The sequence below is a fragment of the Balaenoptera physalus genome (genome assembly GCF_965194825.1).
Source record: "Balaenoptera physalus genome assembly, chromosome: 16".
In the NCBI taxonomy this organism is placed as follows: Eukaryota; Metazoa; Chordata; class Mammalia; order Artiodactyla; family Balaenopteridae; genus Balaenoptera; species Balaenoptera physalus.
Window position 1 is genome coordinate 22,504,684 of NC_138898.1, and position 15,308 is coordinate 22,519,991.

The 15,308-nt window shown below is 41.2% G+C and overlaps 1 protein-coding gene across 1 annotated transcript in view; it reads left to right on the forward strand.

Annotated features, from left to right (window-relative positions):
* MROH8 (maestro heat like repeat family member 8) overlaps positions 1-15,308 on the forward strand; it is a 57,333-nt gene that overhangs the window by 2,762 nt on the left and 39,263 nt on the right. The window contains 7 exon segments of the mRNA XM_082430432.1: positions 1,806-1,927; positions 4,066-4,208; positions 4,210-4,212; positions 6,755-6,877; positions 13,781-13,828; positions 13,832-13,860; positions 14,613-14,757. Of these exon segments, the coding sequence (XP_082286558.1) occupies positions 1,806-1,927; positions 4,066-4,208; positions 4,210-4,212; positions 6,755-6,877; positions 13,781-13,828; positions 13,832-13,860; positions 14,613-14,757 (613 nt within the window).

A 15,308-nucleotide genomic window follows, 5' to 3' on the forward strand; every position in this document is an offset into this window, starting at 1 on the left:
AAGGCAGGGGACACGGGTTCGAGGCCTGGTCCGGGAAGATCCCACATGCCGCGGAGCAACTAAGCCTGTGCGCCACAACTACTGAGCCTCTGCTCTAGAGCCCGAGAGCCACAACTACTGAAGCCCACACGCCTAGAGCCCATGCTCTGCAACAAGAGAAGCCACCGCCGTGAGAAGCCCGTGCACCGCAATGAAGAGTAGCCCCCGCTCGCTGAAACTAGAGAAAGCCTACATGCAGCAATGAAGACCCAACACAGCCAAAAATAAACAAATAAAATAAATAAATGCAACAGGCATTTTGGAAAACAGATTGGCAACTTGCTTTTTCATTCACTAATATAGACTAAACATTCAGCAAATATAGATCTATCCAGTCATTCACTGAATCAATATTTATTGAGCATTGCCATGCGCCAGGCACTATTCTAGTCTCTTAGAATACATTCATGAACAAAACAGCCAAACATACAAACAAGAAAATGAAATAAATTTTTAAGAAAGAATAAGAAAAAATACATTAAAAAACAACAACAACAAAAAGAAAAACTAAAAAATTTTAAAAATAGCCAAAGATCCTTGCCCTCATGGAGCTTACATTTTAGCAGGAGGAAAGAGATGACAAATAATATCATTAACAAGTGAATGATATATTAGAAGGTGTTGTGTGCTATAGAAAAAAGAATGAGAAAGAGTAAAGGGGATTGAGGGAGGTGAGGATGGTGTTCTACCTCAGTCTCTTTAACAGTGGCATGGTATCTCTTACCTATCCATTCACTCCTCATGAGGCTGACAGTATGCTAGGTACTGGGGATGAAACCACAGCAATGCATTTCAGGGGGCTCCAAGGAGCTCTGGTTCTTTATGTCTCAACACAGAAAGAATTAAGTGAGAGGCAACCTGATAAGAAGTGATTTATTAGAATAGAGCACTCGTGAGGTTTACAAGTGGGCGGGCAAGAGGGTGCCATGCTGAGAACTTAGTGGGCTACAGTTTTATAATCAAAGGAAAAGTGGGGAGGGGGAGAAGACCCCCTTCTTCCTCATTCTTGAGTAGACATCAAGCTTCCATCATCAGCTCCTCCACCTCCTCCACGTCGGGTGGGGGAGTTTTCTTGTCCCTACATGGTCAAACTGGGACTGTCATGGTATGATGAAAATGAGCAAAAAGGTGGTAATATATACTAAAAATGGTAAGTCATCTCAGGTTTCAATATAATGTCACCTTTTCCTTATATTTTTATTTCTAGTGTGCCCAGAGGAGCATATTCTAGGAATCATTAACTTACTGAGCTCACTGAGCAAGATGTGGGTCTCATTCCACCATTGTTTTACTGTTTTAGGGCATGTCTCATGCTTCTGTTGCACGGTTTTGTTGCTCAGCAAGCCTGCTTGGTTTTGTGGTTATGCAAACCTGCTTCTTAGGTGATCATTAATTTACAGGGGTCTCCCAATACTTTTTCCTTTACTTACGATCCCTTAGTGGGATTAACTATTTTCATCACCCTTTACTTTGTCCCTATCAGGGATAAAACTGTGACCACATCAGCAAGGTTTCTTCCCTCATGGAGCTTATAGTCTGATGGGAGACAGTCAGTAAACAAACAGAAATGAACTTGGTGATTGTCAGTAATTGTTAAATACTATGAAAAAAATAAATGTGGGGCTAGGGTGGGAAGAAGCTTACTTAATCTAAATTGGTGATCAATAAATGCCTCTCTGAGAAGGGGACATTTAAGCTTGCACTTGAGTGATGAGACAGAAGCAGTCCTGAAAAACTAATTTTTCTAATCCCCTCTTCATCCCTAGGATCTGTAGTCGGGAAGAAGTAGTGATCCCTTGTGCTTCTGACAATGATTCAGGAAGTGTGGATTTGCAGCTGAGCAACTTAGAGGATATTAAAAAAGACCCAAGTAGCCTTGAACTTACAGGTGAAAAGGGGAAATATTAGAAAGGGGGAGGGGGCAGGGCAAAGGGAATCTTTTCAAGTCAAGTCTAGCTCTTGACTATACTTTGACAATGAATTTGGTCCCTGACTTTTAAGACCTTGGAACATGATTGGCAAAATGAGATAAGGTGCATTATTCTAGACATATAGTAATCTAAACTTGGTCCTAAGACAGATGATACTGAAGACTTGGACAGAGTCTAAGTGCTAGAAGGATTCTGAGAAGGGAAAAGTAGGTGTGGATGGAAGCTGGATGAGACTACAGAATAACTATCTTTCATTTTTTCTACAAACGTTTATTGAGAACCAGTTTCTGGGCATACAACAGTGAACTAGACCGACATGGTCTCCGCCCTCATACAATTTACATTATAGTGCTGAAAAGGACCAAAAAAAGTAAACAGACAGTAAATAAAGTAATTACAAGTTTACAGTAAATACTATGAAAAAATTGAACAAGGGGCTGAGACAAAAAATAAAGACGATGAGAACCTACTTTAAACGATAGTTGTCAGAGAACACCTGTCTGAGACGGTGCCATTTAAAGCTAAAGGAGGCCTCAAGGCCATGAAAGACCAACCCAGGTGAGAAGTAGAGGGAAGAGCATTTCAGGTGGGTAGAACAGCATGTGCATGAGACAGCAAAGACTACAGTGTCTAAGGAACTACATTCATTCACTTGTACATTCATTCAACAAATATTTATTGAAGCCCTACTGTGATCTTAACACTGATCTAGCTGTAGAACAGACACAGTGTACTTATAAACAAATGATTGGAGCTCAATATAATGTGCATGATTAAGGGTTGGGGAGGGAGTAGGGAGCAGACAGAGAAAGGTTTATTAGCAGCTAGAAGGATACTTAGCTAACAGGGGCAAAGAGGGGATTCAGGAAAGCCATCCTGGAGCTGAGCTCTGATGGATGAGTAGGGGTTAGCTAGGCAAAGAGAGGTAAGGGAAGGTGGGAGAGAGGAAGAAGAAACATGCAGGCAGCAGGAAAGCCTGTGCAAAGATCAGAGGTGAACGAGAACATGGCTTCTAGTGGACGACAGGCACGTGGCAGGGAGTAGGAGGAATTTGCAGAAGAGGCTGTTCAGGAAACCAAGAAGAGTACAAAAGTAGAGTGGTAGAAGCCCTCAGACAATAGATGTGTTAGGAAGAAACTAGGAAGACTGTGGGCCCAATAGGAATAAGGAATTTGGTATTAGAAAATGGAGGAGGCAAGGATGTAAAGCTACATGAAGAGGACGATGACGCCACCGTAATCACTGTCACTCAGTCAGCAAAAGAATAATATCTGCCAACACTTCACTGGAGCCGGCTCTGTATCAGCCAAATGAAGAAAGTTTTGTTATCATCCCCATTTTGGAAATGTAGAAATAGGCCGAGAGAAAGTAAGGTCGCACAAGGTCAGAGTGCTAGAAAGAGGCAGAACACGGATCCGAGCCGAGGCAGACTCTGGAGCCTGTGCCCAAAGTATATCCCAGGTTGGGAAGGAGATACCTCAAGCACTTACTCTGCAGCCTGCTCCAGTGGGAAGAGATCAGCACCAAGGGCTGCTATAGTTTAAGCTCTAGTCACCACAGGGTCAAAGACTTGAATTTGAATAATAATATCTACCATTTAAGTGCTTACTATGGACCACAGATTGTGATAAGTCTTTTCCCACTTATCTCACTTAATCCTTCCAATAACCCCGTTTTATTGGTATGTATTATCTCACTTAATTATCTCACTTAATCCTTCCAATAACGCTGTTTTATTGGCGAGGAATCTAAGGTTTGAAGAGGCAAACTAATTTAATAAATGTCATATAACTAGTAAGTGGTAGAGCCAGGATTCAGACTAGTCTCAAACTGAGAGAAGTCCATGCTCTTAACCAGCCTGCTACTGCTCAGTCTTAAAGGTTTTTGTAGCTTAGGAGGCCCTTAGAGTACATTGAATTTGTAATTGAGAAAACTGAGACTCAAGAGGGGAAGGGACTTGTCCAAGGTTGCAGAGGAAATAGTAAAGGTGAGAACAGGATCTGTCTATCCTGATGTACAGTAGTTCTCCCCACTAAGCCATATGACTTCACACAGTACAGAGGCGTCCTCCAATGTCTTTCTTCCGGTGTTACAGACTCAGACACCTCGGATATCCCTGGACTCCCTCGGGAATCCCTCACAGACACCTTCAGACACCTGACCCACCAGGGCCCCCTCGGTGAGGTCATTGTTGAGAGGCTGATTCAATCCATCCTGGAGTTTTTTAATGGTGAACTAAAAGGTATGCACAGCAATCCTCTGAGTCATCCAAATTATTCTTCCTTTCCAACACATATTTTAAACATTTATTATATAAATAATTTATACTGTAAAAGTTATTTGTAAAATTTATTTATATTTATACTGTCAACTGAAAAAAAAAATGCACAGCCTACAAGTTAAGAGTTAGGTTTTTTCAGAGACCTTACTGAGGACCAGAGCCTGGGATGACAGTGTCTCCGACAGCTCTGAGGGACTTTTCCAAAGAAGTAAGGGAGTAGCCAGGATAAGAAGGAGTTTTTGCTGGAAAAAACAAACAAACGTGTAGTGAAACATCAAAAGATGACTGCTAATCTCAAAAACAGACATCTCAAGTTAATGATTTTAGTGCTTTTCTACATAGGGGAAGACGTGGGGCAGCTGCAGGCTTCAGCATCCTTTGTTTACTGAAATGGCAGGTGACATTCTTTGTCCACAGTACTTTTATATTTATTTTTATACTTATAGTAAATATATTTACATATTCTTATAAATTATATTTATGTTTATACTTATGTTTATAAAAATTATAAATTTCCTATAAAAACAAAGAAAACTGTAATAAAAGTTACAGGTTAATCTTCCCTAATCCCCCTCTCCTAAGATAACTCCTGTTAACATTTTGGTATATATATTTTCAGACTTTTTTCTGTGCATACAAATTCATGTAATTATAGAAAAACACACATCAGAGATGGTGGGAGAAAAAAATTTTTCTAGGTCAGTAACTATAGATCTGTATTATCCTACTTAATACAGTATTCCTTGTTTAGGTAAAACATTCATTCATTCTATGGGAGCACATAACAGAAGAATTTATCTTGACCTGGGGACAAGGGAATGCATTTCTGAGGAAGTAACCCTTGAGGAGCTCAAATCTAAGGAATGAATAGGAGAAACTAGGGGAAGTTAGAATTGGAGGGAGTGTTCCAGAAATAGGAAATGAAATGTTTAACAACCTTGTGGCAGAAAGGAGTAGAGCATGTCTGATGAACTCAGAGAAGCCTGGTACATCTTAATCACAGTGTCAAAGGTGTCTGTCATTTGTCAACAGATACTTAGGTTGTTTCCGTATTTACTGCAAATAATGCTGCCGTGAACATGGGAGTACAGATACCTCTTTATCCAGATTTCATTTCCCTTGAGTGTATATACACAGATGTTTTTGGTTTGTGAAAATGCAACAAGCTTTACATTTTCTCTATGTGTAATGCCAATAAAATTTTTTTAAAAAGACTTAAAGCCAGAATGTTGGTCTTCACTTTTGACTTGGACTATTCTTTATACTTCATGTCAGCAGGGCTTTATAAAGGATTTCTTTGTAATTAATAATGGGGATGGATTGCTGCAGTGAATTAAAAAAAAAAAGTCTATTCTGTGCCTTGACCTAAATCCACAGCCAGTCAGGGAAATAGATGAATAAGAAGGTAATTTTATCAGAGTATCACAAATACCATGTTAGCAATATGCACATGTGGTTTATGGATATACTTAGAAGGTTACCTGACCCAGCTTCAGGAGAAAATGCATGATCCAAGTCTTTAAGCATATATAGATTTCAGTCAGTAAACAAAAAGTGTAGAGAATTCAGAAGGTGAAAAGGCCCAGAAGCAAGAAAGGGCAGCATGAAACTTAACTGGGCTAAAGCTCAGGATGCTAGCGGGCAAGGCAAAAGATGAATTTGAAGAGGTTAGCTGCCGTCACATTGAGAAGGGCCTTGACCCCCATGAGTGCTATTGAAAAGAGTTTCAGTAGGGAGTTACCTGATCAAATTTGCATTTTATAAAGATGAAACTGGTGATAGCTGGACGAATAGATTGGAAGGGGGCAGAACTGGAGTGGTGTAACCCAATGTTGGCTTGCTATACTAATCCAGGTGAGAGTCAGGACGTTGAAGTCAGCTTCTTGCTATATTTGCTGCTTACTGTCCAGAGAGCTTATCAGTTTATACCATCTACATGCAGGGGAGAAAAGACTGGAAGAAATTTTCTCAAGATATGTAGAATTATAGGTGTCTTTTATTTTCTTCTTTATACTTTATTTTTTCAAAGTTTCTATGACAGAAACTGTGTTTATAATCAGAAAAAGAGAATAATACAAAAGATTTTATTGTTCAAGTCTGGACTTGCATTTTAATAGGAAACAGAGACTCAAAATAATGACTTTAATGACATCAGGAGAGCTGGAAGTAATAGCATCAGAGGTCACCTTTAGGACCTTAATCAGACAGCAGTACACAGGGTGGGTAGGTGGGGAATCAAAGACTAAAGATGGTGAGAGCCATCATGGAGCGCTTGGTAAAATCTAGCTGGGAGGGAAAATGAGGTCCCAAACCCAGGCAGAACCAGTGGACAAGGAATTTTATCCTCTGTAACTTATTCATTCCTTATAATAAAAAACTAATCTTGGATTGAATGAGATGTCAGTTGTTTAAAACATTCCAAGAAACTTTTCAAAAGCCTTTACAACTATAAAATGAGATTATAATGCATAATTGTGTTTTTATCATTTTTCTACAAACTCAGAGTGAACTTGAGAAGCTGACATTCCTAAGATCTTTGTCTTCTCTCAGCCAAACTTCACCTTATGATGAAACCACAGAGTCATTCATTCTCAGCCACGTAGTAGACATTGTGCATATGCTAAATGTAAGTATTGTGACCTTATCACAAATTATCGGGACCATGCACATTCAGTGACTTGGCTAACAAATTTTAGTGGCTTTACCTATATTATCAATTCCCTCAACCTCTTCTTGTATCAGTATCTCTGCATGGAGGAGAAATACTCAGGGTACTCCACAAATATAGTCACCCTTGAAAAACAATTGAAAGAGGAGCAGAAAGGCGGGCAACAGCATTTAAATTTCTCAGTAAGGACAATGCTGCATAATCAAGCAGTAGTTTTGAGGCAGACTCTAATCAAATGCCTAGGTTCAAGTGCAGTTCTACCTCTTTCTAGCTGTGTGAATTTGGGAAATTACTTAACTCCTCAGTGCCTCAGTTTCCTCAACTATAAAATGAGAATAGCCATATCTACTTCACAGAGCTGTTGAGAGCATTATATAAATAAATGTAAGCCACATAACACGGTACCTAACACATATTTTGCATTTGAGCAACATAATTGTATCCTTTTTATTAGTGTATTTTGTCCTATGTGCACTTAACTCCAGCCACACTGTGCCACTAACTCATTCATTCATTGCCTTATTAAGCACTTGACAGTTCCAGGCAGTGTCCTGGGAATTGGGACGACAAAGACAAAGACATAATCCCTGTTCCTGCAGACAATCAATTGTTACAGGGACTGTAACAAAAGTTTAAAAAGGTATAGTGAGTGCACAGAGGAATAGGTGTGTGAGTGGTCACTTCCATGTCAAAGGATCCAGAAGGCCTTTAGAAAGGAGGTGATGCACTTAGGCAAGCACTTAACTTTTTTTTTTTAATCTTTTTTTATAATTATTTATATATTTGTTTATTTATTCATTGGCTGTGTCAGGTCTTAGTTGCAGCACATGGGATCTTCATTGAGGCATGTGGGATCTTTCGCTGGGGCACACGGGCTTCTCTAATTGTGGCGTGTGGGTTTTCTCTCTCTAGTTGTGGCGCGCGGGCTCCAGAGTGCATGGGCTCTGTAGTTGAGGCATGCGGGCTCAGTAGTTGTGGCACGCTGGCTTAGTTGCCCCACAGAATGTGGGATCTTAGTTCCCCGAACAGGGATTGGACTTGCGTCCCCTGCATTGGAAGGTGGATTCTTTACCACTGGACCACCGGGGAAGTCCCACACTTAACTTTTTGATGCTTTGGTTTTCTCATCTGTGTAGTGTTCCCTTCAGTTTCTCTAGAGCTGTAAAATTCTGAATCTGAGGTTTCTTATCTACTTCAGAAAAATGAGCAGCTCACTTTCAACCCACAGATCTGTAAGGCTGATTAGACTGATGATTAGTTTTCAGAATTGAAGGCTAACCAGCTAACAGGTTTGTTAAGTAATAGACTGTATCAAAGATCTTCTGTACACAGAACATTGTGGTGCTTTGAAAAAGATACAAATTTCCTGGAAGTGTTATTCCTTGCCCTCCAAGAGTTTACAATTAGTTTGGAAGTGACTACACCTGATAAATAGGTTGAGAATGATTCCAAGTAATACATCAAGAAGAACAGAACAATATAATGCAGATTAGAGAATGAGTGCAGCTTTCCGCTTGGCTCTGCTCCATGGAAAGAGGGTTCTACACAGCCATACGACTCAGCCAAAATGGCATGATTCCAAAGTCCCACTTCCACAAGAATTGGCAGCAGTGGGTTGCCACTTGGTTCAAGCAACCAGCTCAGTAGATCCACAAGGAAGTCTCAGACAACGAAAGCACACTGAATTTCCCCATGCTCTGCACCTGGATCTCTCCAGCCAGTAGTAAAATACCCACTGTCAGGTATCAACCAAAGTTTGGTCTGGCAAGGGGTTCAGCCTAGAAGGATTAAAGATAGTTGGTGTCCATGAGAAAATTGCATGGACCAGCGCATGATTGTTCAAGTCTATAGCGTCCCTGCAAGACCGTGTGCAGGGGCTAAATGAGTGCTGCTCCCAACAACCAAGAGGAGAGGCAGTTCTGCTGAGGAGACAGCCAGGGCCATCATAGAGAGAAGAATTTTAAGGCATTTTCCAGTCTTCTCATGACCCTTCCCAGTGCATGGCTCTTCAGTATCCACATTAAAAGAGCTGAGAACAGAATGTGGAAAGGAAGGTGGAAAAATCTGTTACAGCATTTCACCAAAGGAGATTTATAAATACACGCATGAAGGAACTTCCCTGGCAGTCCAGTGGGAAAGACTCCACGCTCCCAGTGCAGGGGGCCCGGGGTTCAATCCCTGGTCGGGGAACTAGATCCCACATGCATGCCGCAACTGAGTCTGCATGCCGCAACTAAGAGTTCGCATGCCGCAACTAAGAGTTCACATGCCACAACTAAAGATCCCTCATGCCTCAACAAAGATCCCACATGCCTCAACTAAGACCTGGAGCAGCCTAAATAAATAAATAAATGAGCACATGAAAACATGCTCCATCATCATAATTAGGGAAAAGCAAATTAAAACCACAATGAGATTCAACTATACACCCACTAGAATGGCTAGAATAAAAAGAAAGGTAAATGTTGGTGAGGAGGATATGGCACAACTAAAACTCCCATACACTGCTGATGGGAATTTAAATGGCACAACCATTTTGGAAAATAGTTTGGCAGTTTCTTACAAAGTTAAATATATACTTACCATATGACCCAGCAATTCCATTCCTAGGTAAAATGAAGCATATGTCCATGCAGACTTGTATACCAGTGTTTCATAGCCATTCTATTTGTAATAACTAAACACTGGAAACAGCCCAAAGGCCCATCAACAGATGAGAAGATAAACAAATTTTGGTATATCCATATAATGGAATACTACTCAGCAATGAAAAGGAATGAACTATTAATACATTGTACAACTTGGATGAATCTCAAAATAATTATACTGAGTGAAAGAAGCCAGATAAAAGAGGATATACTTTGTGATTCCATTTATATAAAATTCTAGAAAATTTAGACTTATAGTGACATCACATCAATGGTTTTCTGAAGGTAGGAGTAGAGTGGTTCAGGCAGGAGGGAGAATTTACAAGGTTACACAAGAGAACTTTGGGGAGTGATCCATATCTTGATTGTGGTGATGATTACATGCATGCATACGTATGTCCAAAATCATCAAACTATACACTTTAAATATGTACGGTTTATTGTATGTCTGTTATCTCAAAATCAGAAGAGATGCAAACAGTATGTTGAGAACTTTAATAGAAAAGAGAAGAACTACAATGACAACTGAGATATAAAGTAATGACAAGATTTAAGTGAAATTAATCCAGATAGATCTTCTGATCTAAGCCTCAAATGATGTGATGAATAGGGTTGAGAGAAGGAACCAGTGAGTAGGGGCTTTGATTAGTAAATTAATACCTGGTTATGCAAGGCCAGGGTTGTACATCCTGAAATATGGCAGAATGGCCAGGGGTGTGGTTTTTAGGTGCTGTTGTTAGCCAACAGCAGACACAGGCACCAGTACTACTGTTATAGAATTTTAATGTAGCCAGACTTGTCCTTAGTGCCTCTTAATTCTCCTCTGCCAGCTTGGGGCTCCACACTAATTCTGCATTGAGGTCCTCCACCAAACCCTACCACTATGTTGTTCTTTGGTAAATAGTTAAATGGTGTACTCAGCATTGAAGAGTCACTGTGTTACTTGAGCACTGAGGCAGGAAATGGATGAGAATGATGTTTCAGGAAGACTCTTCAGTGATACGAATAATAAATGCTGAAGGAGTTCAGAGGACAGACAGTTTACAATGGACTGAACTGATATGAAAATAATCTGTCCAGTTGGCCTAAAGCAGAAGGAGTTTGAGCTCCCTGAAGCAGAAGGATGGAGAAGAAAGGGAGCTATAGGAATCAAAAGACACAATTTCTAGTTCTAGTTCTGTCAAGCACAACCTGTGTGATCTTAGACAAATCACTTTACTTCTCTGAACCTCTAGCTCCACCCAGAAAATGGAGATAGTAATATCTGTATGGCTTTCATTAAGAACTTTGAGACAAATGTCTTATTTTGTTAAGATTGGTTAAGATTCTTCTTGAGGCAAGCAACAAAAATCAACTCTGGCTCACTTGAGTTAGAAACCAAAGGATGCTGGGATATCGCCCTTAGAGTCTAAGGAAGATGTTTAACAGTCAAGCCTCTAAAGGAGTCTGTTCCAGGACACCTCCAGGAATTTCAAAGGCAGGAGCTGCTCTGCCATCACTATGACTCTAACCTCTAGCAACTCCCAGTCTGTGTCTGTCACTCTGTAATTCCAAATTCTGGGAGAGAGAGTCTGATTGGCCCAGGCTGGGTCTCTTCTCCACTCCTGCATCAATCAAGTGTGTCTGAGGGCAGCACTGTATAGTGATGACATGACTTCTGGGCGTCCCTCCCTGTGTATTAGAGGCAGTTCCCAGAGAAAGGGTGATTGCTATGATCTGGATAGTCACCTCCCAGGAGGTCCCTGCCACGCAAATACTTTACGATCAAAAAATAGCCTCTCAACTTCTGATTCCCCATAGTAGTTAGCATAATTGTGAATATATAATAAGCCATTCATACCTAACTGATTAAAAAAAGAAAACAAAAGACATACTGAGTGAAGTAAGTCAGAGAAAGACAAATATCATATGATATCGCTTATATATGGAATCTAAAAAAAGGGTACAAATGAACTTATTTACAAAACAGAAGTAGAGTCACAGTTGTAAAAAACAAACTTATGGTTACCAGGGGGTGGGGGGCAGGGATAAACTGGGAGATTGGGATTGACATATATACACTACTATATATAAAATAGGTAACTACTAAGGACCTACTGTATAGCACAGGGAACTCTACTCAATACTCTGTAATGACCTATATGGGAAAAGAATCTAAAAAAGAGGGGATATATGTACATGTATAACTGATTCATTTTGCTGTACACCTGAAACTAACACAACATTGTAACTCAACTACACTCCAATAAAAATTAAGAAAAAAAAAAAGAAAACGAAAGATTATTCTGACAGAAGTGGTCAAGTAGATTGAGGTCAGAAAGAATTGCAGGCCTGGTGGTTTAGCTAAGATGTACCGCCTTCATCCACATGTGAGGAATATGGCTACAGGAATGGAGAATCAGAATCTGTGCAGAGCAGGGAGGAACTATCACTGTGATTGACTGGATGTGGGGAATAAATAAAGGAGTCATAAATCATCTATCTTATGAGCCCTGGGAAAGGGCACCATCAACAACAATTGAAGGCAAAGAATGTGTGTCCTTTGGACTGGGACAGTAATGAGCTCACCTTTTAACACCAAAATGCCAGGTTGTAGCTGTGATCTTAGTGGTGATGCCCTTGAGAGGACTAAATGTGGGTGAGTAGAGGCCTGTCAGGCTGAAGGCAGAGTCTTATGCTTTGTCCCTTCCAGACTATAAAACCATAAAAATAAGTAAGCTCCATGAGGAAATAAGGAAGAAGAGCAAGCAGGCCACCTGCAAGATCTGACCAGAGTTGGAAAGTGAGGAGAGAAAGAGAAAACTCAGAAAGGGGCTCAAAAGAAAACCCAGTAATGTTTGCTGAGCACTGCCTCCTGGGCACCATCCTAAGTTCCAAAAGAGGTCTTTTTGGTGGCAGGTAAGAGAAATCTACTAGAGGCAGCTGAAACACAAAAGGGGAGATTTGTTCTTAGGATAACTGAGTATTCCCTAGAATCCTGTGATAGGAAGAGCAGCCTGCTCCAGGAAGGGAATGAAACCAGAAAAAAAAATTCCAAATGCTCATTGAGAACTTTCCATCTCTTATCTTTGCTCCTTTGCATGCATTTCCATCTTCCTCCCTCTCCCTCTCTCCCTTTCCCTCCTTCTCCCTCCTTCTCCCCTTTCCTCTCTTTCTCCCCTTTCCCTCTCTCCTTTCCTCTCCCTCCCTCCCTCTCTCTCTCTCTCTGTTGCCAAAATTTGTTCTCTCAGTTCCCCTGTCCATAGGGCAGTGCTCCCAAATTTTAAGTTGTCTCCTTTTAATAGATCAGCCAAACTGAGACTGAGGCTCCTTGTCTCAGTTCCAGATTCCTGAGAGAATCTAGTTGACCTTGGTGTGTACTCCTAGACAGATGAGTTGTGGTTAGTGGGACAGAATGACTTAGCAGAAATGTGGCTGTGAGATGCCCATTCCTGATGGCCGAGGGCAGTTTCCAGAGAGGCTGGGTAGACAGTCCACTAAGGCGGCCACTACAACCATTTACATTTGCTCTTCACATCAACTCCTGAGATGTAGCTCATCTCCTCCATACAGATAAGGAAACTCAGGCACAGAGAAGTTAACTACTACACACAGGGTCACACAGAGTGAGAGGCAGAGCCAGTGCTCAAACCCAGGTGTATCCAGCTCCAAAGCCTCTTTTTGCTATCACTCTGCAGGTTTATTCAGCAGTGCAAAGCTGCTTTCCCTCTGCCAGTTTGGAATTTGGAATGTTGTTCCTTTTCTAGGACAACTAACTTAGAATAATATTAGACACTAGAGAAGAAATGGCTGGTGTAGTAGAAAGAGGAGTTAGGATTCCTAAACTGGAAATAATCACTAGTAATGAAAATAATGACTAACAGACACTATCACAGTTACTGTGGGCCACTGGGTATTATGAATTAGCTCATTTAGTTCTCACAACCAACCCATGAAGGTAAGTAGTACTGTTATCTCATTTTACAGATAAGGAAACCGAGGTACAAGGAGGTTACATAACTTGTATCAGCTCAAACAGCTAGTAAGAGGCAGAGCCAGGCCCCAGGGACTAAACTAGCCCGGCCACGGTCCTGCTGCCTGTCCTGTGAAGCCCAGGAGCAGGGCCTGCCGAAGGACCTGCCATTGTTCTTGCAGGCCGTCCACGTCTCCCGTCATCTGGCCTAATGGCTTGGCCCATTTCCAACTCTCTAAAGTTCTTTCCCTCTCATTGCAGATGCTGGTGGAGGAGGAGCCCCTGCATTCTCTCTTCAGCCCTGTGCGCTAGGAGGTCTTTGTCACCATCACTGACTTCAGGTGATGCCCATATGCCCCCTACACATGCATCCTGGTTCCTCGTTCAGGGTCAATACCAGAGCCAACAGATGTGTTTCATATTTTTAACTTGTGAAAACTATTTAGATAAGGAAGGGGAAGCCAAATCCATGTTTTTATGTACGAACTTGGACTTCATTTGTTCTACCATCTATATCTCAAAGACCCACTGGAACCTCTGTGGAGTTCAGTTTTGTCCAGAGTATATTCAGTGGAAAGTTATTCGCATATATGCGTCCTAACAGTAGAGGCCCATGGCCTGAGAAATTTGGAAGGGCTGCCTGCTGTTTACCTCTCTTAGAGATTAGTACTGCACATTAACTGACTAAAGGTCCCAAGAAGTCCTGTAGTTAAAAGGTTTTGAAACTTGGGTCAGCCCACCCAAACTAACAAGCATTCAGCAGAACACACTTTGGAAAATCATGGTTGACTATACGAGACTGTAGCAGCTTCCCTCTGTGCTTGAATTGGAGGAAAGCCTGAAAGATGTCACTCTGGTGACGTCTTGTGGATGCGGAGGGAAAGGGGACAAGGATGGAGGCTCTGAGCCTGAAACTCTTCCTCTAACCTTTTGCAAGATTGGTTTAGACAGAATGACAAACGTGCCATTTATCTCCTCCATCAGGATGATACACCAGTCAGTCTCTCCTTCCCTTTTGGGTTACTTGGATTCCTGCTTATCAACTTCAAATCAAACTCTTCCAGCTTGCTATTCCCAAAATGTCTTTTCTTAGTTACCAAGATGTCTATTTGCTGTTTGGCTCTGAAGAGCGAGCTGACCTGTTCAGTCTTGTCACCAAAAGTGTAATTGCTCTGCCCTCTGTAAAGACTCTTACCCGGCTGCAGGAAATCATGCCAGGTGGATCCTACAACTCTGAGGTAACTCACACCTTGCTTTAGTAACTTGCCATCCACAGGGTCAGCTGATGCTGACCTTTTGAAAGTGCATTTGATTTTTTGGAACTAGCCAAAAAACCATTTAAGCCAAGTCTGGTGAATAAAATAAGTGGTTAAATTAAATAGCTTTTTTTTTCCATTTTATTTTATTCTTCTTTCTTCTTCCCTTCATTCCTTCTTTTCCTGCTTTTGGCTTTAAAATAAGGTAGGAAGGACTTATAATAGGTGGTTCAGGGGCTAAGATTCCGCGCTCCCAACGCAGGGGGCCCAGGTTCGACCCCTGTTCAGGGAACTAGATCCCACATGCCACAACTAAGAGTTTGCATGCCGCAACTAAAGATCCCGCATGCCGCAACTAAAAGATCCCACATGCCGCAACTAAGACCTGATGCAGCCAAATAAATAAATAAGTATTTAAAATAAGGTGGGAGTGTTCATATGCTTAGCAGATATTTAGGGTTATCATGTATTGATACCAAGCATCATGACAGGCAGCAGAAAGACAGCAGTACACATTCTCATCAGGGAGCTTA